General features: G+C 44.5%; 1 protein-coding gene across 2 annotated transcripts in view; it reads left to right on the top strand.

Moving 5' to 3' along the window:
* The window catches only part of klhl4 (kelch-like family member 4), a 41,441-nt gene that overhangs the window by 1,003 nt on the left and 15,746 nt on the right, over window positions 1-24,692 (top strand). Inside the window, exons 2-4 of one of the 2 annotated variants that reach the window (XM_079745347.1) lie at window positions 5,195-5,677; window positions 21,147-21,314; window positions 23,996-24,132. In XM_079745347.1, coding sequence (XP_079601473.1) covers window positions 5,199-5,677; window positions 21,147-21,314; window positions 23,996-24,132 — 784 coding nt within the window. In that variant the 5' untranslated portion in view covers window positions 5,195-5,198. The remainder of the gene's footprint in view (window positions 1-5,194; window positions 5,678-21,146; window positions 21,315-23,995; window positions 24,133-24,692) is intronic. The other variant, XM_079745348.1, reaches the window with a different exon arrangement.

The following is a 24,692-nucleotide window of genomic DNA, read 5'->3' as shown; positions in this document are numbered from 1 at the left end:
GCTTTATTATTTCTTTCTTTCTCATTCTCTATACATTTTGGCAACCTACTCCTTCCACAATTTTTTTTTTTTTGGATAATTTATAGTTTTTAAATATCTATCTTTTAAAACCTTTATTTTTATAATGTTAATAACTTTGACCCTTCAACTACTTCCAAATTCGTAACTTGGTCAATTTTTAACCGTTAACCTTCGTTCAAACATTTAGCAAAATCGAAACGCTTTGATCTTCAAATATAAATACAACAGATTTTTATTTATACTTTTTCAGAATCAACAGTTTAATTACATACCTGCTTTGTATATTTGCCATTGGTCTTCTATTGAGGCTGAGCGTGAGGACATCTCCCGCCTCAAAGAGTGCGTGACGGGATGACGTCATCGCGCTCTAGCTTGTGCCAATCACAATAGCAAAGCACATCGGTAGTTTCTCTGATGCTAAAATGATTAATTGATAGGAAATGAGATTATTATATATTGGGCATATGTGTGGGGGGCTCCCGTTTATATGCCTAGCGATATGTCATATGAAAGCTGAGACTCAAAGGTGTCCAACGGTGCAAGCCCAATCGTTTTGTGAGTTTAACTCGATTAACTAAATGTGAAAGAATAACGTCAATAACCCCCCTCCCCCCCACACACACACGACAGTAACACTGAGCCAACATTTATTTTCGCCTTAATCTATGTGGCTTTACTAAAAGATATTTTCAACCTCACTTTTCATCATAGCACTCACCGCATTTTCTACAGGAAATGATATTTTCAAGTTATTATAATTATAATATTCATTATAATTAGGTGAGGTCTGCATGCAGCGCTATTGTTCTTCTTAAGTTTTATTGGTGTGAATTTATTCCAATTCGATTTTAACATTTTGAACTCTGTTCAAATCTCTCACTTGATTAAAGCTATTTAACATTTCTACTGCCTACTACTACTACTACTCCTACCACTACTACTACCATTACAGCTACTCCTACCAATACAACTACTACAATTACTACTTCTACTTCAGCTACGACTACTGATTCAGCTGCTACCTACTACCTTAGCTACTACTTCAGCTACTACTACTACTTCAGCTAATACTACTACCTCAGCTACTACTACTACTACTACTACTTCAGCTAATACGACTACTTCAGCTACTACTACTTATAATTCAGCTACTACTACTACTACTTCAGCTACTTCTACTTCAGCTACTACTACTACTTCATCTTCTACTACTATTTCAGCGACAACTTCTTCAGGCACTACTACTTCAGCTACTACTACTGCTACTTCAGCTACTACTACTTATACTTCAGCTACTACTACTTCAGCTACTACTACTACTTCAGCTACTACTTTCAGATTCTTCAGTTCAAATCATTTTACATTTCTTCATTTTCAGCAATGCTTTCCACTTTTCATTCAGCCGTCAGCATTCACACATTTCTTTCTTTCCTCTTTATTATTCTCTGCAAACTTTGGGACCTATCTCCTTCCTCATTTTTTCACCTAGAGACTCCATTCAAATTCTATAATGTTCATATTAGCTTGGAATCGCGCACTTCTTTTCAGATTTTTTTAATATTTTATACCTTTTAAGATATTCTACTTTTAAAATACTATATTTTTTTAACATGGGAGCAAATGGGATGACGGCAGAGCCGTCCTCTGGTACTTCAACAGTTTAAGACGTAACAAAATCAATTTTCAACCGTTTATCTTCGTTCAAACCATTTAACAAATCTAATATCGATATCGTTTATAATAATATCCAAACGAAATTTCGATATCATTTAAAATTTCTTCAGAATCACAGTTTTAGTTTCATACCAGCTTCGTTTACCGACATTTGACCTTTCAGATTCTTCAGTTAAATTTGTTTCACATTTCTGCATTTTTAGCAATGCTTTGCGCTTTTGATTCAGCTGTCACTTTATTTGTTTCCAACCCTTTACATTTTCTTAAATGGTGTGCAAATTTACATTGTTAACTCCATTTAGACTTTTGAACTTTTGTTCAAATCCCTTCACTTGATTTAAGCCATTTAACATTTCTTTATGTCTTAATCTATGTGGCTTTTTTAAAAAAATATTTTCAACCTCACTTTGTACAACAGCACTAAACGCATTTTTTGCAGGAAATGCATTTTCTACTTATTATTGTTATCGGTACTGTTATTATTATTATTATTATTGTTATTATTATTATTATTATTATTATTATTATTATTTGTAGTATAATAAATAGACATATTGTTGTTATGTTTAATTTATGACTGTATATATATATATTTTGTTATTAGTAATATCTGAGTGGTTGTTATAGTAGTAATATCATCTGCCAATGACACATCGTATCATCTAGCCCCCCATCAGCCAGCGGGTTAGGAGATGCAGGTGTGCACTCCCAGTGAAGCAGATGTCCTGGGATAATGCAGTTTTCTGCAGCGGCGTTAGCTGACACCTCATGTGTCATATGTGGAGTGGGTCCAGATGGTGTTCTTGGCAAACAAATCAAAAGAGACCAAACCCAACGGCCTGCAACATAAACATTAGCACGTAGCTTGCTGAAACTGTGCTTCATAACCAGGGCCGCTGCTGGCCATTTCGGTGCCCGAAATGGGGGGGGGGGGGGGGGGGGGGGGAGCCTCTTTTTATATATTAGGTAAAAACATATAATTGCCGAAATTGAGTGATAGGTTATGCAATTAAGAAAAAACAACGGTGGGCTTCTTCATAACTAATTTATATATTTTTTTAATTCAATAATGTAATATATTTTTTTATTTTTTTATTTTTTTTACTAATCATAATTTTTGGTGCCCCCCCCAGGTACTTGGTGCCCTACGCACTCTGCGTACTCTGCGTATAGGCAGCGGGCCTGTTCATAACATGGATAAAACCAGGCTAGGATATCTTATTGCATGACACTGTATAATATCTCCTTATCCATTAGCATTGTATTGTTAGTGAGAGAGTTAATAGGAATAAGTGTTAACCTCCAGTAGTGAAAGAGGCCAGTGGGTTGGGTTGGGGAGCAGCCTGTGAGGTCGGAATGCAATTGAGACACTCAACAGGATTCAGATCACGGCATGCCTTCAGGTTCCACCTTGACTCACTTTTTTTTATCTGTTTATGTGCACAGCTGAGCCCACCTGCAGTATTTGGCAAAGCCAATGACACGGTGATAAATGAGTCCGGAGTCTTTAGCAACCTTTCATTTTGTGTCCAATCTGAATTATGTTTCCACTAGGAATAGCAAAACTGATCTCCCCTATTTCACAGGAAAATTATGATCAATGTGCGTGGCACAAAGCAAACTTGGCAAAATTATTACCTCATGTGAAAGTTAGACAATTGGGATATGATAGGAACATAAAGTGATAAACACTTTTTATCCCTTATCCCTGTGAAATAAGCTGATGCAATCACTTCAAAGATGTCCACAGTTCTTCAAAGAGACGTAGTGCAAACTAGTGCAAACTGCCCACACTTTTATTGTTGCCATTCAATATAAAAGTCAATTGACCGGGTGGTGGGGTCGGGGTGGTGGGTGTTGGGGTCGGGGTGGTGGGTGTTGGGGTCAGGGTGGTGGGGTCAGGGGGGTGGGTGGGAGGAGGGGACTGGCATCTAGCTCACCTTGATTGGTCATCAGCCGTGTTACTCCTGCAGTCAGGCTTTGGAGGCTGGGGAGTGAGAGAGGGGGGTCGGCGGGGGTGTCCGTATTCTCCCTGCGTGAGGCGCTTCCTACGCTTTGAGATATGGCCCCATGGGATCTCTATTGATGTGAAAATAGCAGAAATAAGTATTACAAGGGAGTGTGTGCATGTGGACGGGAGGTTGTTTGTGTGTGCATTGTTGTCTATGTACTGCAGTCTCAATCAATCAAATATCTATCTAACTATCTTTGTATCTGTCAATCCATCTATCTATCTGTCTATCTATTGATCTGCCTGTTTCTCTCTCTCTCTCTCTCTCTCCCTCTCTCTCTCTCTTTCCCTCTCACCTTTCTGTCTGTGTCTCTCTCTCGCGGTATATATAATTATATATATCCTCTCTCCTTTTGTAAGTATTTGTGTATGCTTGTGTGTGCGGTTGTTTGTGTGTGTACATGTGTGTGTGTCTCTATGTGTGTCTTTCTCTCTCACACACACACACACACACGCACACACACACTAACATGCGGAGAGAGACATAAGCTCATAGTAACAGAGAAAGTACAGATATGGCAGCCAAGTGAGCCGTCCATCTCTCTCCCTCCTTTAGCCTGCCCTGATTTACTTGCCTTCAGTGTGACCTCATCATGCTCCACGGCTCCACAGCAACTCAACTCCCCTTAGCACAGACACATACACACACACACGCGCGCACACACACACTCACTCACACCCACACACCTACACACACACACTCACACTCAGACTCACACACACACACACGCACATGCACGCACGCACGCACTCACACCCACACACCTACACACACACACACACACACTCACACTCACACTCACACTCACACACATACACATACACATACACACACACACACACACATACACAGAGCGTAAAGGGACTGGGCAGGGCTATTTTCTCGCTTGTTTCCATAAATCTGCCGCCGTTTGCGTGTCTGCACACAGGAGAGATGTGCAGGAAATGTGTATGTGTGTGTGTGTATGTGTCTGTGTGTGTGCGCATGAGGGAAAAACGAAGAGGGCGCTCAAGAGAGAGAGAAAGAGCGTGACAGAGAGCAAGACAAGGGAGAAGAGGGGAGGGAGCGTGGATCATGCATGTGCATTAACTCCTCCTGCTACAGCAGCAGCAGCAGCAGCAGCAGCAGCAGCAGCAGCAGCAGGCAAACAGAATCACTAACAGCAGTGGGAGAGACAGAGGGAGAGAGAGAGAGAGACAGAGCGAGGGAGCAGGCAGAGGAACAAAAGCTGCGGCGGAGGCTTGTTTCCATTTTCCTCACACACCTCCAGTGACAGAACAGCGGAGAGGTGAGGGGAGGGGTCTCCTCAGTGAGCTGTAGTGAGCGGCGCGCGTGGAGACAATAGAGGAGGGCTGAGAGGGTGCTGTGCACTCAGTCAGAGGAGGAGGAGGACTCAAACCAAAGGATCTTCTTCTTCTCCCCCTTACTCTCCTTCATGTTTTTGGGGAACCCCCGCTGCGCCTCCTCCTTCGTCTCCAAACTGCCAGGAGGATGTCGGGGAAGAAGGACTTTGACGTGAAGCAGATCCTGCGGCTTCGCTGGCGCTGGTTCAGCCACTCCTCCCAGAGCTCGGCCGGCGGCGGCGGCGGCGGCTACCTCCAGCAGGATGGCCTGGAGCACAGCGGCCGGGGGACACCTGGGCAGGGCCGGCTGAAGAGTCATTCCCGGGACAGGGGAGGAGGAGGAGGAGGAGGAGGAGGGCTTCGGAAGGGCAGCAGCCCTGTCCACAGCATCCTGGCGCCCACGCAGGGGGGGCCCACAGCGGTCTGCGCCCGTGCGGGACATCAGTCATCGCCATGGCACCACCAGAACCACAACACAATCCAGAGCCTGCAGCTTAGCGAGAACAGCCCCAAGGGGGGTCCCACGGCCGGGGTCTCAGGGAAGGAGGAGGGCGGCGGTGGAGGCGGCGGGCAGGAGGGGGTGAAGGGCAGCAAGGACCAGGCCCCAGACGCTGAAGCCAGAGAAAGGTATGGACCTCCAACAGGCAACTGTCTGACAGGGAGAGAGCCAGAGGGAGACAGAGGGAGGGAGGGGGAGAGAGAGAGCGCAAGAGAGAGAGGGAGGGGGAGACGGAGAGAGAGAGAGAGAGAGAGAGAGACAGAGAGAGAGGGAGAGAGAGAGCAAAGAATTCCTCTGGGAATGAAACAGTCTTTATTTAAAATGTAAAATCTGCTTTACGATATTGAAAGCCAAGGTAGTTTTATCTTTATATTCATCTTATATGCCAGCACCAAAGGCGTCATCCCACGGGTGCGTGTGTGAATGTCTGTGTGTGCGTTTGTTATTATCGTCACTGGAAATTGCAGTTCAGCCACAAATTGACCTCAAATGTGGCAAACGAGTGTGGGGGTCTTATCGTCCAATCAGTTTCCAATATCTCTCAGAGTACATTTGTTTAATTTCTTTAAGCAGCTTTGAATAGCTCCAACTTACACATGCAGCATATATTCCCCAAAAGATGAAGGCGCCTGGTTGCTAACATCATTTCATTATTTTTACTGGAGGGCCGGTAGAGCAGCCACTCAATAACTTACACAGTTATTGGGTCAGTTAAACCGCTCAAGGTAAACCGTAGAAAAAGAATACCACATATTCTTAATAATTAATTAGATGGAAAGCCTTTACTTCCCCCCCCCCTCCTCCCCCACCCCACACACACGCCTTGGGTTTTGTGCAGAAGATTACGAGCCTGAGAAGTGTGTTTGTGTGAGTGCCCTAGGGATTTACACAACACACACACACACACACACACACACATATGGATTCAGCCACCGTTTTAAAATTGGGAGGTAAGAAAGAGAGAGCCTTTGCGTCATGTGACTCATGCTAAACGAATTAGGAAGTGTGTAAGGGGGGGTTGAAGCCATGAATTATCAAAAAAAGTTCATCAATTAAACGTGGAGTCCAATCTGTGTAAATAAGAATTATTTGGCTCTGATACAATGTTCACACTTCATTTGCTAGCATCTGTTTGTTACTTTACACACCGCGATTCCACAGTTTAAACATTGCTGATGCCTAACTAGCTTGCTTTAAGCAAACGCTCTTCGAAGCAAGCAATCAGGCAGGTCTCGCATATAGAGCTTGGGGCTATGTGTGTGAAGCCACGTGTGTTTGAGTGTATGCCTGTGTGTGTGTGAGTATGTACACATTTTTTGGAGGATTTATCTAAGCATGAATGTGGATGCACATGCACAGTGTATTTATTCTAAAGGTGTATTACAGAGTAGTTTGTCTGATGTCACCTGGAAAAAGCAAAACAGAGACCTTTGATCAAGGATGAAAAGACGAAGTCTGTTTGAATCATACACAGCATTCAAAGGTTATTGAGTCTTCATCTTTGGTTCTTTCACCTGACATAAGAAAAGAACCAAGTGAACCGGCCCTTTGTAACCGCCATTTTAACCATAGACATCCTTCTAAATACAAACCCTGCCTCCCCCTCCAGAGAGGTGGAGTACATGCCACGGGCAGAGTGTACCTCGGGGTGCCTTGCATGGTAGGGCATGAATTATTCTGAATTAAAATGCAGTTTTTTGAATCAGCAGCATGTTCAGCTCTAGGTGTCAGCATAATTGGCAGATGTTCATGTTTTGGGGTCCCCGTGTGAGAAGAGTGCATGCATAAGATATTGCGGCTAACACAGAGACCGAGTAGCTGTCCGTCCCTCTGGGGGGCCGTGGGTTCGAGGCCGGCCTTGTGAGAGACAGCGGTAGCATCGGGTTGTTCAAACATACAGAGGGGCTTCTGCTGCTGCATCGCTGAACACACTTCGGGCTAGCCATCGCAGTCATAGTATTCTGATGGCATTCTAATAGTATTTTGATAGTATCCTAATATTGTACATACTAAATACTAAATAAATCAATTTGATTCTGAAAATAATTTAAAGAAAAATACAAAAATGTAGGAGAGAGAAAGAGAGGGATAGATGGATGATACACACAGTGTTATCATGTTTTATTCCAGTGGCAACATATACTTTTTCTCTCTGTTTCTCTCTCTCCCTCAATTCATCCGGAAAAAATTATTACCCTTTAAGATGCCCTGTTTTACATAATTATTGAATCAGGAAGTTGCTCTTCCTGATGATTCAGGAGCCTAGCATGCGGTGAATCGTTGGAGCGTGTCGAGAATGTTAGCATAACCCCGCTTCGACATGAGCGATGATAGGAAAAATCCATTTATACAAGATACTATTCCATCATGCTTGCGTTTTAATGCAAATGCCGTCTCATTAAATATGAAAACACGCTAGTTGAGATTGCTGCCGTTGTCATTTGTGAAATGCTGATGATCAATATCATTTCAATTCTTTTAAATGTAAACCCATCATTGTATGCAGGAGTGTTGGGCTAACAACGTTTAGGGTATTGTCTGTGTCGCCCAATGAATCTGCCTGTTCAATGTTGGCTTAGCAGATTTGTGGGTGTCACTTAAATATGTACATTATTGTCTTCACCACCTGGGTGGCCCTATTACGTCTCACATCATAACTCTGACGCATAATTCATCGTAATCTTTTAGGCTATATCAAATTATACGTTTCAGGTTGTTTTTTCTCAATATCCGGAAGATAAATGTAACATGAATCAGAATTCTGAAGGTTTCTTGAGATCAATTAACTGCTTGATTTTTTTGTTGCTTCTGGATTTATATTAAATTAGTTATTTTTTGGAAGTCGCACCTGATAGACAGTGGATAGTAAATCTTTGCTGAAGTAGCTACTAGGTTTAGGGTTTGATATTGTGCTGGACTTCTGAGTCACATCTGAAGAATAAATATGTGTACAAAAGATCAGCAGGTGGCCCTTGGTGTTGGTTGTGACATTGGGTCTGGTAATGTGTTCAACTGAGATGTTTAGTGTATAACAGTGTTGAGGCACAGGCAGGTGTAGAATGTTGGCTGGCAAATATAATTCAGAATGAAAGCCTATGATAAATCCCACGCAAGCAATAAATAGAGATAAATACAGTTTGCACAAGTATTTCAATTCAATGCTCCAGCTGCACATGAAATACAAACAATTAAGAAGGCATCCAAAACCTGTTGGCCTAGCACACCTCCACCATTCCTGTTTATGGGTCCTGTCCATTCAGATAACCTCTCCCCCCATTCCCCCGGCAGAGTCTCACTGAGAGGAGTTAACCTTAATGGAATGGAAACTGTGACCTCTCACCATGTACACACCAACAGTGGCCTGCTTTTAGATTGGAAGATATTCTCTTCTCCACTACCTTGGAAAGAGAAACATCAATACCACCTTCTCCCCTAATGCTAAAACCATTTTACAATTTCTAACCAGTACACTTCCCTCGAACAAATGAATGAATTAATTCAGTTGTTTAGGATGCATTTGTAGAGCCTAACATTTTTCACAAGATTTTTCTTTGAAAGCTTCCGAATTTAAAGCATATTCCCAACAGGGAAGCCTCTTCAGCGTTGAAGAGCGGAGATAAAGCAGAGCGCTCCTTTGCTGGTGGAGAAAGGCTTTGAGCGGCGTTGAGGTGAGATATCGTAGTATAATGTGCTGGACTCTCCCTTCTTAATGCTCAAATGAGGATCACTCATTCTCCTTCAAGAATAGGCCTGATTCAGAAAATAATCCCTGACGCAGCTCAGCATGAATTTTACATGCATACCATTAACAAGATCCATGATTTATTTTCAAGTGTCCTCTGGCTTTCATTTTTAATAAATCTGTAATGAATGAGTGTCACTGTTAACAGGGCGACATATTGTGAAGACTGGGGGAGGGGATATAAAAACACAACATTAAGGTTGTGATTGAGGAGTGTCCAGAGCAGCTGTAAAGTGAGGGCTGGGATATTGTGCTGGGCAGCGTTATGGCCCGGGGGTTCCACAAGGAGTTAAATCATTTACATCAGCAGCCTACCTGAATGCATCCTTGGGGGAAGTAGCTAAGACACTTACTGCATTTAGTCATAGTAATAGTAGCTACATTACCAATTTAGTAAGTCATTGCTTTTATGTAAGTGTGAGAAAGAGTTTCCTTGACGCACAATGTTGTTGGTAAAAGCACATTTTTTACTTAAAAACAATAGCACAACAGTCAATTCACTTGCACAACTCGAGCCTCCCCCAATCTAGAACTCTGGCCCTCTTAAGGAGCACCAGAATGGGTGTGGCTCAATTAACCTATGAGCCACAGCTGCAGACTATTACGGCTAACAGCCGGACAGGAACATGTGCATCTTTTAAAACATGGTTTAACACAGTGAAGATGCCATTCACATCTTCACATTACCTTCCCACTCTTAAGCTTGCAAACAGTTTCAAGCGCAGTAGATAAAAAAGGTAAAATATTGTGTGGTAAGTCATTTGTGCTAAATAAACAGTTCAAAAAGACTCTCAGGTGACCTCCAATCTTCATTCCAAGATCACTCCTTCTTGGCCAAACACTGCACTCTTCACAGTAAACAGCCCAGCTCTGAGACTTCCTCCATCCAGACCTCCAGACCACCTGCAAAATCCGCTAAGGCCTCTACAGTACCAGCAGATAATTTGGCCTCCGAGCACCGGCCCTTTCCCTGGGCTGCAGACTGGTCCACCACTGGATCTCATCGGCAAGTCCTCAGCCATTGCTGTCCTCCGCCACTGCTGTTCTGTCAAGGCTTGGCGATAGCTCCCCACAAGGCTCACGTCAGCAACAAGGGGTTCCCAAGCTATTCCTCCTTCAGGCTCTGGCCAACCCCACAGGACAGCAGTTAAACTCCACCAGTGATCTCTTCTCCCAGCAGGTCTCTTTGTCTACCTGCTCACCTTTCACTGCGGTCCACCTTTAAGCTCCTTGAACAATGTTTATCGAAATGTGGGTCCCCTCCACTCGGCTAGAGGACTCATCCCACCACTGCCACCAAATGTGAGAAAGAGTTTCCTTGACACACAATGTTGTTGGTAAAATGCACATTTTTTACTTAAAACAAACAATAGCACAACAGTCAATTCACTTGCACAACTCGAGCCTCCCCCAATCTAGAACTCTGGCCCTCTTAAGGGGCACCAGAATGGGTGTGGCTCAATTAACCTATGAGCCACAGCTGCAGACTATTACGGCTAACAGCCGGACAGGAACATGTGCATCTTTTAAAACATGGTTTAACACAGTGAAGATGCCATTCACATCTTCACAGTAAGCATTCATTTTTTAATTCGACTTTTGGGAAGACGTTTACCTACAACATTAAGTTTTTCCACAACTTTAAATTTTTCATATCGGATCATTGGTGTTTTATCGTTTTAGTTACAAAATTTCAATATTTTGTTGCAAAATTACATTTTTTATGGGTTTCCCCAGAAAACATGTATTTTCTCTGAAAACTTAAAAGAGACATGTTATGGCGTTTTCACAACAAGTGAACATAGTATTTGAGTTCCAGAAAACATGTTTTTGAAGCTGTTTGCTGGAAATAGCTTTTAGGGAAAAAACTCGCTGAATTTCTGAATTTATGTTCTGGCGACCATTAAAATACATTGAAAGACATTTGCGACATGTTAATGCAATACTTTGGGGGGAATTCAATTGAACTAAGTAATTTCATTTAACATAATATAGGATACCCACCTCTGCTCAGTAAGACGCACTCTTCACTTCTCCAGAAAGGAAGTATCCCGCGCAAAGAGTATGCTACGATCTTTATAGGTCCATGGCTGGCACGCGATGGGTCCCAGTGTAATTTGAAAAAATGCATCCCTGCCGGCGACTTTCATTGGATTAGGAAATTAATGGGCGGAACTATTTTGTCCCGCCCACGGACGCTCTCCTTTTAGGCATCTACGGATACAAATCACTTTTGCTACACATTTACCACCTAGACGTGTTGCAAAACTACCTGCCAAAAAAAACACAAAATCGAGCAGTTGTAACGATGGACTTGTGCCCGCTCATTAAAATGCTGAACCATCATAGTGTTCTTTATCGTTTTAATTGTGAGGATATTAGTCACAGATGTGCAACTTCTGATGCATTATTTCAACTAATGTTCTAAGAAACTGACCGGTTTATATAGACTCTCTTCTCGCATAACATCACAGTCAGGGTGGCTCATATATTTTCTCTTCCTCTTCCTTAATGTATGTAATTTGGTTACAGTAGTGATATTTTGGCCACGAATAAAAAGGTATATACATCGCACTTAGGCTACTTCATTAATTTTCTTTTATTTTCAACATTTACAAAAGAATAGGGCCTGCTGGGAAAATATGTTCGACCAATCAACGTGATGTTTCTGATCATAGGCTACGTGCAGGCACGTTAATGCTAGGGTTGTCTTCTTGAGAGTGAGTGTCTCCAACTCTAACATATTGTTAAAAGCTAAGCCATACCATTGCAATGTTTAGCAAGCTAAAAAGTGGTGCTAAAAAACGTAAAGAGAAGAAAGACCTGGATGCGCGCAATTCGAAATTGCCGAAATTAGACAGATTTATTTTTAAACCACCTCCGGCGGTCACTTCTAGCACTAGCACCACAAGTTTTAGCAATGTTCAGGAGTCCTACTTGGAGCCTACTGCCACCACCTCAGTGCCCTCTTGCTCCAGCTCCACTGAACCAGAACCGTCAACGGGTCAGCCCGAGACCTCCCTCCATCCCAAAGGTTTGGAATGCAACGTGACCAGTGGTGCTACTGCTGCTAGTGTTCGGTCGACCGATAGGGGACTCTATGGTGCTCAGGAGGTCCCGGGGTGACACTCCCGTGAGGAGCTATGTTGTAGCCACGGGTTCATGCAAGCCCTGCGGACCATTCCCTAGAGACGCAACGCAAGGAAACAGGTCTTTTTCTGAGTTGTATTATACAACTACAACGAGGGCAGGTATCAAACTTCCACGTTCATGGCTGTGTTATTCGCCCATCTTGGACCGAGCATATTGTGAACCCTGCTATGTGGATGTTTTGAAAGCTCTAACCAAAATCGCCTTGGTGGATGAAAAGAAAGATGTGCGGGACGAGGCCTCAGCCTTAAAGGCAAAGTTAGAAAATTTCAGTTTTGTGCTACTCGTTGTTCAACAAGCAAAAGTACTTGAACACCTTCATGCGGTGTCACAGATGTTGCAACGAAAAGATGCGGACATTCAAAAGGCTGTTTGCCTCATTCAAAATGCTGTCCAGGGCCTGACCACCTACGGAGAGGCCAGCCTGGACATTATTATCAACCAGCTACTGCAGAAGTTCGTTTCCCTGCGTGAAACCAGTGCACTTTTCCAGGCTATCCAACCCTCAGAACCGAATAGTGCCCCCGATGATGCCCTGTATGAGCACGCACAGCGCCTTGCTGATCACTACAACAGGGACTTAAGCCCATGTTTCCCGAGCCAGCTCCTTGCCTTCAGAGCTTGTTTTAAGGCTGAATTTGTAAGAGGACCATCAATTAAGGATATGGCTAAAATGCTCATTGTTTATCACAGCTCTTTGGCAGCATCATTCAGTGATGTTTGCACAGCGTTTTTCTTGTACCTCACCATACCAGTGACTAGCCACGGCAGAGCGGTCATTTTCCAAGCTCAAATTGATAAAGACTTACCTAAGGAGCGCCATGGCACAGGAGCGATTGAGTGGATTGGCCATACTCTCCATCGAGAATGAAAGAGAAGAAGATTGGATTTCACCTCTATTATCAACGAGTTCGCTGAACAGAAGGTACGCAGAGTTAACTTCTGAACGGGTAAGAGCAGTTGTTATTTTATTATTGGTTATGGCCGCTGTGCCATGTAGGAGTATGTTACCATTGGCCATTTTGATTAGGCCATAGTTGTGCTGTTTGGGAAATGTAGTTGTGTGGTCAGCTGAAGAGTATTTTTTTTTTTGTTGTTCTTGATAGTAGGCAGTGTGTTGCAAATAGGGTGTACGTGGTTCTAATAATGTTTCCGCGATTTTGACGTGTGATCTAGAGATGCTAAGTTTCTGTCCATGGTTCTGATGATGATTTTGCGTTCTCTCGTTGTGGCGGCTGTTGGCTTAGGCCCTATGGGGGAGTGGATGCATTCGCGCGCGCGCGCGCGCGCGTGTGTGTGTGTGGAGGGGAGATACCAGCGCGATCTTGCCCCGAGGCCTAGCACAACAATGCTACTCCACTGCGGGTGTGCGAATGTGTTTTGCACCAACTGCGCTGCAATTATTGTAGCAAAAGGATTTGTGCACCTGTAACACAGATTTGCATACTTGTAGACCCTATTTTGTGTTCATGTACTGTTACACATTTGTGACTTTAGAGTACACATGCAAATTAAATATATACGACTTCAAATTTACTGTGACAATGTGACTGTACAATAATACCTTCATACTATTCCCCTCTGTTTCAGTCCCTTCAGAATGTGCTGTTTCTGGTGTCTGTAGCTCTAATGCAAATGAGCTGCTGCCCAATGAGCTGTCAGACTGAACCACAGCATGTAGGAGAAGGGATTGTTGCCGTTTGCGGACTCCTGAGCTCTATATCTATATAATACAGGGCTGTCAAGTCTCACGCATTCGGCGTGAGACACACGCAATTCAACCCATGCACACGCTCACACGCCACACTTCGTATTTCTCACGCAGAGAAATTAGCAGGATAGCGCCCACCAATTTGGGCCGCTATTTAACACTGGAACAGGTCGGAATCAAATGGGTTTCCCGTACGTAGGGTAACCAGACGTCCTCTTTTGTCCGGACATGCCCTCCTTTTGAGACACTTATGTGTGGCGGAATTTCAAAGTCGTCCGGGATTTTATTAAAGCCTCATACATGTTCACATTGAATTTGCGTTGCGTTGCGTTGCTCGTTCACAAACTAGTAAGGCTACGCCCTCCCCTACTCAGTTCTGTTCGCTTTGCATTGGTGGAAGTGAGTAGGGGGAGTGGTTTAAGTAGAGCCTTCAGATTGGACGGTTTGACTTACTTAGTTAACGTCATGTTTTGTATTTATTTTTTTACTATTGTTTTATAGGGACAATAATAATAATATTATTTATGGGTATTTATATAATATTATATCTAATATAACGGCCAAAAGCTAAGTGCGCCTCGAATGATATTCATAAATACAGCGTCTGACGTCGGGGAATGTACTCCGGGAGCTGAACTGCCTCACTGCCGGCGAAGCTTCCGGAGCACCGCCGTTGCTTCGGCGGCACCGCGGTTGCTGCCGGACTGCCGCCGAAGCTTCGGCAGCAGTCCGGCCGCCGCCGAAGCTTCGGTGGCAGTCCGGCGGTGTACTCCGGGAGCTGAACTTCTGCTGAAGCTTTCCTGCTGCTCCGGCGGGTGTCCTCCGGCAGCTGAAAAGTCTGGCGGGGGTAGCTCGGCGGCAGTCCGGCAGCTCAGCTCCGGGAGTACAATCCCTTTCTCCACCATGTCTCCTCCTCCGGACTGCCGCAGTCCCTCAGCTCCGGCGGGTGGAGCTCGGCGACAGTCCGGCAGAGAAAGGGATTATTCTCCCGGAGCTGAGATGCCGCCGAGTTCCAACTTCCCCCTGCCGGAGCTGCTCGTCTGCTGGTCCACAAAATTCGTTCCTACGTAGGAGGGGGCGCCGAAACTGACTCGCTCGTTTGGTAACTATGGAAAGCCAAGAAGGCCATAATACGGCCCTAGAATGGGGCGGTAAAAGGGCTAAACGATTCCGGCCGGACGTTGGCCGGAAACCGGCCGGTTTAAACGCCGCGGCTTAGACGCATTTAGCCGCGGACGATTAGCCGCTTTTGCATAACTAATAGCCGCGGCTATTAGGTGCGAGCCCCTCCCTCTGTTTTACCTGACCACTAAGTTTGAAAGCTTTCTAACCAATCAGTGAAGAGAAATGCCAGACTAAATTAATGCATTGTCGAGAGCTGCAGTGCCTGCCATGTTACGCGTAGCATAAAGCTGTGTTGACTTTACTAGTTTATCTACAGTATAATACACTACAATGTATTGACCAGCACTAGCTAGTGGAAAATACATTTGTATCTAGTACAGTGTTATATTTTTATATGTTAGGCTATATATTGAGATGGCAGTGTGCGAAATACCCGTCAATATTCGGGGATGTCCTCATCCCCAGATTGTTGCGCAACACCGATCTAAATGTTCTCAATATGCAGTAGCCTAGGCCATAACATTACAATATTTCATGGATGCAAGCCAGCATGATAGCCTACATGACAACACACACACACACACACAAACACACACACACACACACACACTCAGTAGGCCTACCTATACACAACAATGCACAACAATCAGTTATATACATTGCGTCTTTCTTCTGTTTGGCGCACATGGCTAATTTGCACACTCGCACAGGACTGGCTTGCTCCGCTGGCCAAAAAAATAAAACATAGCCTATTTGTGAATAAATGTTTTGAATTCTGAATACTGGACATGGTGAGCGACATGGTGAACATTTAAGTGACCATAAGTGAGATGGCCTAGAATAATTCATTTGTATTCCTTTTTAGGCCATCTAAAACGGAATACAAATGAAGGCATGAAGGACGCATTTAGACGCGGCTAAATGCGTCTAAGCCGCGGCTTAGAGCGTTTAAACCGGCCAGTTTCCGTACAGATTCCGGCTGGCGTCCGGCCGGTTTAGCCCTTTTACCGCGCCATTCTAGGGCCATATTATGGCCTTCTTGGCTTTTCATATGTAACTGTAGGCGGGGTACTTTGAGAAATGCATATCTCACTCAAAAAATCATGTACAGACTTTTTTCAAAATTTGTATGCGTGTGGGAGCACCAGAGACCCAAAACAACACCCCAAATCCCAGGAAAAGGGTTGTTTTCATAATATGTCCCCTTTAATACATATGCAACTAGGATTAACATCATATTAGAAATTCTCCCCAGAAACATAGTGGTAGGGGACATCAGTCAATTTCTTCCTTCTATTGCCCAATTGTTTGTGATAACCTTTTATTTTTAAAATGAGTTATGGATAACTGTCGCTAAGGATGTCCCTTATGTTGACATTAAAAACAAATCAGCCTGACTTTCCGAATAGTTGTTTGGATCAGCCAATCCCTCAAGATTGCTGGCGATTATGAACTTAAGGACCCAGGGTCGCTGTGTTGTGTGACGTGGTCAACAACTTTGGTGTCTGGAACACATTCCTCACCTCAGGTTGTCTTTGAAGGCCCATGTTGTCCTCTTGTGACAACCGTGAACGAGTCCACAATCGTTCAGCCTGAAGCATCACGCATAGCACTTCTATAGGCATGATAAACAATCGATTGACCCTCCTCCCCGATGTTCTGTGAGCTCGGGGTGTTGGGGCGTCGACACCCCATCACCACAGTATGCTTCCTCTTCATGACCATGCGTCGTGAAGAGGAAGCATACTGTGGTGATCGGGTAAGATAGACACAATGATACATACAGAGTCTCTTTATCCTTCAGCAATGCTGCAGGGTTTTGGCTCACAGAACCTCAAAATGACCACTGTGGTCGACAACCCAAACAACAATGTCAATTCCTGTTTCATTACACAACAACATAAATAGGAATAATTGCCAACAACTTCACAACACTGACCAATCATACCTACGTCTTACAAGACACTAGAACATTATAAAATAGACCTCAAAGTAACACAATAAACATAATGCATTCTGGGAAACAACTCAATATATGCTGTGTAACCCTGTCTCTATAATACAACAATTGCTGTGGTCATCCTTAGCCAAGACATGGCAAGAGTTTATTGTACTACGATTGCCTCATCTGACATGGTGAGTCTTGGTGACCATTGTGAAAGAGAAAAATAATATGTAGTTGGATCCTGGCATTCGCAAATACTGTTTGAATGACCCAGAATCCCATTATGTATTCTATGAATCATACAGATACCAATGCTTTTAAACTTCTTCCAAACACGATCAACCTCATTGAAATAGCAGTCAATATGAAAAAAAAAATTGATCGATATAAAAGTAGCAACCTTTTGGTTATCTATTCAGAAATGCTGACGCGGCCCCCCAGCCCTCCCTACACAGTGTGGGGCTCGGCTGGGGGCCTGGGGGCGGGTATAGGCAGAGCAAAGGTAATAATTCAATTTTGTGTTAATAACCAGAGCAATCTTTACCGCACTACTGAAACGCAGGAAGGCCCTGCAAGCCATTACAGCAGCGACTCCTGCTCCTGCTGGCAGATTGGAATATCAAGGCTCAGAGCAGGACGGGAAGCACTTCTGTGGGAACAACCCTCCTCTCAATATTAAGCAGGTTTGCCAGCCCGTGAAGAATTATATCAGGAGAATAATCTGTCTTGTCACCCTGGCTCTAGTGATGAGGATCCTGTGATAACAGAGGGGATTGGGTGAGAGTCATGCTGCACGAGGGCAGACTCATCCTCCTCTGGGGGCCTGGATACCATTAATGATGTATAGGATGGCCAGATTTTTTTCACAAATGTGTATGGCGGTATACTGGGAATATCTGGGAACTCCCAAAGGGCAGCAGGTTAACAACATCAACATGAGCTGATATCACACTGTGTGGCTGCTCATTCTAATACAAGGCGTTTCACCGCCGCTATGGGGCATCAGGCTGTTGTTATCCCTTTGAAAAGATACACGGGCACCGACAGGTCTGTTTGTGTTCTCTTGCGTCTCAATGCAGACCTTCTATTTCAGAGGATTTGTTTCCAACTGGCAATTTAGACAAAAATGGCGGTGTTTTGTTCAATACAATTACACATGGAGCAGCACCAGAGAGCTGTATTAAGGGAGCTGGCTGGTTCCTCCATCATCACTAGCAGTCTGACATTTATATAGCATTCATATGTTACATTTAGAAGCCCAAATCTGATACCCAAATAAGTAGCGTTAATAAGGACAGCTTCAAAGGATAACATTGAAACCAAACCACTGCGGATTTAGCCATAGATCAGAGTGAGATTGAGATTAATTGGCTGTTCTGTGAATGTAGAATCATTGCAAACAAATCCAATCATCGGCGTCAGGGTGTGAGGTCTGGATAAGTGAGGAATATGACAAAGGTGTTTTCTTCCCGACACACTTCGAGGAGGACGGGACAACAGAACAAACCTCTGTTTTATCCTCTCCTGCCATTTCTATTCTATCACTTGCGCTGTGATATGTAGGCTAATCTTTATTTTGCTAACGGCATCACAAATGACGCATACAGGATTACAACGAGGGGATTTAGAAGGGTGATGTCTGATCTAGGATCTAGTTGCTGTATCCAGGAATCCATTATTCATCAGAGCCACCCTGGCTCATGTCGTGCAAGGTAAAACTTTGACACATAGTTAACAATCCCAGTGGTGTGACCATCCACGTGCTCTGCTTTAACAACATCAGACCACACGCCTCAGGGAGGGCTGTTAGTCAACGTCCTTCCCAGACCTCTCTCTCTCTCTCTCTCTCTCTCTCTTTCTCTCTCTCTCTCTCTCTCTCTCTCTCTCTCTCTCTCTCTCTCTCTCTCTCTCTCTCTCTCTCTCTCTCTCTCTCTCTCTCTCTCTCTCTCTCTCTCTCTCTCTCTCTCCAGAGGGTATGGGGGTCCAAGCACAGCATTATAAAGTCTGAGGAAGGCAATGTCCCCCAGTCTCCCGCTATATCGCCGATGATCCCATGGCTGAAAAGGAAAAATAAACACCTCAGAGAAAAGTACAGCTCCCAAGAATGTGATACCGAAGCAATTAGTGTCTGGCAGATTTGTAGCATGGAAAAAGCCTCTGCCACATGCCCTAGAGCCCCAAATACAAAGGTAATGCATCAGGGATTTATTGGCCTATTGCAATTTGCTCTTGTTTGGTGTTCCTCTTGAAAAGTCTTCAACCAGTAGGGGATTATGAAGACAGGGGGATAAATTAATTTTGTATTTAGCATAAAACCTCCCAATAAAGAGTAGACCATAGGGCTCTGTAGTGGCCAAAGTGCAGTATAAACAAACCCCTGTTGGGAGGATGAAATCACTTATTCAAAAGAAATAAAGGAAAGTCACGCACCTGGCACACATTCTTTATGATTGTGCATTAAACACAGCATTAGTAAGCCGCATGCTACTCTGTGGTTCTTCCCTTGTCAAGTGGTACAAGCAGACACTGGCCCCGTAGTTAACCACTGTGGAGCCTGACGCATCCCCATCAGTCCACTGCTGAGCTGCTCTGCTCTTCAATTGCTAATGCGGCTCACAATAAAAATGGCAATGAGGAAAGACGAGGCAAAGGCAAGCTATTAATAGTTGTGACATTTCACAGCTTTTCAGAAAGGCGCACACACACACACACACACACACACACACACACACACACACACACACACACACACACACACACACACACACACACACACACACACACACACATACATAAACTCACTGACAGAACCCAAAACCAAACTTTGCAAACAATGTATCCTCTTCCTGCAGCAGAATGGATTTTAAATACCAGATTTCCCGGGAGAGAGTCAGATTAGGTATGTTTATGCAGCGTTCCAAACAAGTTTCATATTTCAATGCGTGGATTTGCTCCATAACGGACAGCAAAGTGACTGTCCCGCATCACCGTGAGACGACAGGATTACTGGGAATGCCGGTAATTCATCAGCGGCAGCAGCCAATGGGGAGGCAGTATCAGGCCTGCTTCAGGAAGACACTCACCGCTTTCAAAGCCTTGCCCATCTTTGAAACGCATGTTGTGCTCAGTCGAAGGCAGCAACAGATAGAACGTGCACACACACACACACACACACACACACACACACACGGCAAGCATATCCGTTCACATGCAAGAGCATTTGCACTTAAACACAAAAACACACATACACACACAGATTCATGTACACTTGGCACACACACACACACACACACACACACACACTCATACACACATGCAGATTGCACGAGGAAGCATGTATTGTGGAGATTGCGCAGCTCCTCGTCCCTGAAGGCGGAAGGCTTTATTTATCCACTTATGTGAACCATGTAGTGCGGAGCCGGTTTAATTTCAACTCAAAGTGGCGAGAAGGATTGGGTTGCACTGTAGGGATTACTGCCTGTAGGATAATCCCCATTGTAGCCTCAAATGTTGCTGCTTATCACCGAGGCCACAGTTCTGGGTTTTCAAACTAAACATAAGGGAGGTAAAGTAACAAGCATTCAAATTATATTCATGAATATGATTTCCATTTGTTTTCATGCATTGACACTTTTCTTTTAGGATAATCATATTAGTTGGCCGTGCTTTGTTCAAAGTCAGCGCCCTGGGCCCTAATTATCAATAGGCCGCTTCGTTAACACCAAACTTTGTTTTTCCTAAATATTGTATTGATTCTAGTTTTTATAAATATTGAGCCCCGTTCTCTTCATTGAAGGTAAAATTATGCAGAAGATATTGGAAGACAACAACAGCTGTATGGAGCCCAGAGCAGGCAACATGTCGTACACTGACAGACACTCATTGGTTGATTGATTCCAGTCCATGTTTCTCCCCCACCCCCAGGTTGGATCTCAGCACCTCCTCCAGGATGACCTCCAACGGCTCAGAGGAGTTCTTCCAGGCCACCAATCACGCAGAGCTCACCTTCCGCAAGATGGAGACCTACCTCCAGCACAAACAGCTCTGCGATGTCCTCCTGATCGCAGGAGATCACAGGATACCGGCGCACAGGTAGGTTGGCCGGCGGGCGCTGCTGCCCGATGGGATCTGATGCACCTGCATCTGCATTAGCTCGGACATATGGAAGCTCATTTGGATGAACTTTATTAAAGCTGTCGATGCATTCATTTGTAACCATAGATAAGAGGTGGCAGGGGGATTCCCACTCTCCCCCAGGAGAGGGGAAGGAATGGACAAATATCACCAGATAGAGAGAGAGAAAGAGAGAGAGAGAGAGAGAGAGAGAGAGAGAGAGAGAGAGAGAGAGAGAGAGAGAGAGAGGGGGAACATATTAAATGGCAGTTTCCTTTAGCCTGCAGTTTTTCCACGTGGCAGTGATTTTGCTGAAAGGAGCAAATACAAATTTGAAAGAAGCTTTTTTAAACTTCATTAAATCCATGTTCAGCGGGTCTGCCGCTGCTTCGGTGGCTTTGATGTAATTACACCGCTTCACCATTTTCTCATCAGCGCGTCACGTCTGAGGAAATGCAGAGCGCAACACTGATGTAACAGCATGAGATGTTTATGGGCCATCCATCGGGTGTATCACTGACCGGATGAGGAAGCCCTTCATTGCACATCTGCCATGCTGCAATGCTCAATCAGACTGGTTGTTCACGACTGTCCATCATTGACTGTCTGTCCGTCAAGATACCTGCATCGATGTGTGACCAGTACAACCGCAAACCAGGGAAAACAAAGCGGGCAACACCATAATTAATTAATGGCATTGATCTGTGTGTAGCAAACCGGAATGTTGCAGCCCGCAAGACCGCTTTAAGTGGCCAGCAACTTTGATTTTCTGTATAGATTTCAAGTGCAGCAGTAATAGCCTGTGGAGTGTTGCTGAAGCAGTCGCGATAGACGTTAAATCACAGATCAAAGCTGCAAGTACAGTAGCTGCTTCACTGTGTTTGTTAACCTCAGCCCACAAAGGGCTCCCATTGAGCATTATGTAAAGGCTGTTGAACGGGGCGCGGGCCACACTCTTTGGCAAACACACGCCACAACTAAGCAAACATTAAACAGGTTGAGTTCCTCGTACGCCGGATTACGATAATATGTTGTTTGCCCAACCTATTTTGTTGACACTTTCCTCAGAGAAAAGCCTATCTGGTATAATGGCTTCTAATCAGCCCTCGCCTTCACGTATTAACCAACGTGTGAGGTGAACTGTGCAAAAGCGTAAACAATATTAGCACTCAGACAGTTGAAGCCATTAGCAAAATAGGACTGTTGTTTTAGTAGATAATTCAGTCTGCTGAACCCTTGCACATTTTAATTTGAGTCATGCTGAACAGCGAATAAGTGGGGATTTCTGGCCTTAATATTCCAAGTGACGGCTCGGGAAAACAGCATGAACAATAATATGTGCTCTGAATTATTGACAGAGAACAGAGCAGCATAAAAGTGATGCACCCTGTTTACGCTCGGCAGACTCATTTTCTTCTATATATATACTTTATTGACCCTGGTGGGAATAATGGACTGCAGTAAACCATCAACCAGCAGCACTGGGAGCAGTGGTCCGCCAAGCCCCCTGGGACCAGCTCCAGGGCAGCGGCCTGGTGCCTAGGTCCAGGGCGGCGGCCTGGTGCCTAGGTCCAGAGCAGCGGCAGGGGGATTAACCCAAAAGGGATGTGGGAGGAAACCGGAGCACCCAAAGGAGACCCACGTGAACACGGGGAGAACAAACTCCACACCCAGAGGTCCCCCCCATGGTCTGAACCAAGGACCTTCCTGCTTTGAGGCGACAGGGCTCACAAACGGTGCCACGGTGCCACGCCTTCTGCTACCAGCCGGGGCAGAGTCCCATTGGTTCAAAAGCAACATGAACTAAATGAACATATATTCAACAACAAGCACAGATGGCTGATTTTGACAAGTGTGCACTAATTAGTTCTACCCATAGTTTCCCACATTTAAAATGAAAAAACGAAATAAGCATCTCAGAATCAGAATACAATATGTTTAAATATTGTTATCAAGAGCTCTAGTTTATGATCAAATAATAATCGATTGAATTTATATAGCGCTTTTCTAGACACTCAAAGGCGCTTTACAGTGAAGGGGGGACCTCACTAACCACCACCAGTGTGTAGCACCCACTGGGGTGATGCACGGCAGCCAATCTGCGCCAGAACGCTCACCACACACCAGCTTGAGGTGGAGAGGAGGGAATTAATGAGTCGGCCAATTATAGAGGAGGATGATTAGGGGGCCAGATTGAATGAGCCTGGTTGGGCCAGGATAGTGCATATATGTGTATATTTGTATTTTTTTCCATTTTTGTAAGAATTAATCAATGGTGTGTTCGTTCCCCTAAGACTTCAGCTCAGTGTGTTCCTCAGACTGGTCCTCAGTGTGTTCTTCAGGCTGGTCCTCAGTGTGTTTTTCAGACTGGTCCTCGGTGTGTTTCTCAGACTGGTCCTCAGTGTGTTCTTCAGGCTGGTCCTCAGTGTGTTTCTCAGACTGGTCCTCAGTGTGTTCCTCAGACTGGTCCTCAGTGTGTTCTTCAGACTGGTCCTCAGTGTGTTCCTTAGGCTGGTCCTCAGTGTGTTCCTCAGACTGGTCCTCAGTGTGTTCTTCAGACTGGTCCTCAGTGTGTTCCTCAGACTGGTCCTCAGTGTGTTCCTCAGACTGGTCCTCAGTGTGTTCTTCAGACTGGTCCTCAGTGTGTTCCTTCTTCACAGACTGGTCCTCAGCTCGGTGTCGGACTACTTCGCCGCCATGTTCACCAACGACGTGCTGGAGGCCAAACAGGAGGAGATCAAGATGGAGGGTGTGGATCCGGAGGCGCTCCGCTCCCTGGTTCATTTCGCCTACACTGGTGAGAGCTCATAAAGACTCGCTGCTCCCCATAAGCAGTTGTAGCACTGGCCTATAACTGATGGCCGTGTGCAGGCCAGATTACATCAGATCAATAAAGCAATGTGTCAATGGAGGAGGGGGGGGGGGGGGGGTAACACAGAAGATGATAGGACTGACTTTATGGTTCTTTCATGCGTCACTTCATCTGGGACGTGGAATTCCACACAGGCAACTGAAGCAGAACCCGCTGGCCTCATCACATCCTGGTTACATCCGGTTTCCTTTGAAGAGGCGTTTGGGATTCTGTGATATGTCCCCAGTGATTATCCAATATTCATTAATGTTCACACTTGATTTTAAGGCTAACCCTTGACTTGATTGGGAAAAAGTGAATGATAATGAAGGTTAAATGATTCAATTGTTAAATATGTTAACATTATAAATAACAATTTCCTAAAATTTCCTAAATTCTTTAAAAAAAAAAAAAAGTTCCAGTGTTTTTTTGTAGCCTCATGTAGGCTATTTTGTAGGTCGGGGTTAGGCATTTCGCTCAAGCGTTTATTTTTATCTTCTATTATA

The sequence above is a fragment of the Pollachius pollachius genome, assembly GCF_949987615.1.
Source record: "Pollachius pollachius genome assembly, chromosome: 10".
NCBI classification, from domain to species: domain Eukaryota; kingdom Metazoa; phylum Chordata; class Actinopteri; order Gadiformes; family Gadidae; genus Pollachius; species Pollachius pollachius.
The sequence above is the reverse complement of the archived record's forward strand: the minus strand, read 5'-3'. Positions and strand labels throughout refer to the sequence as shown.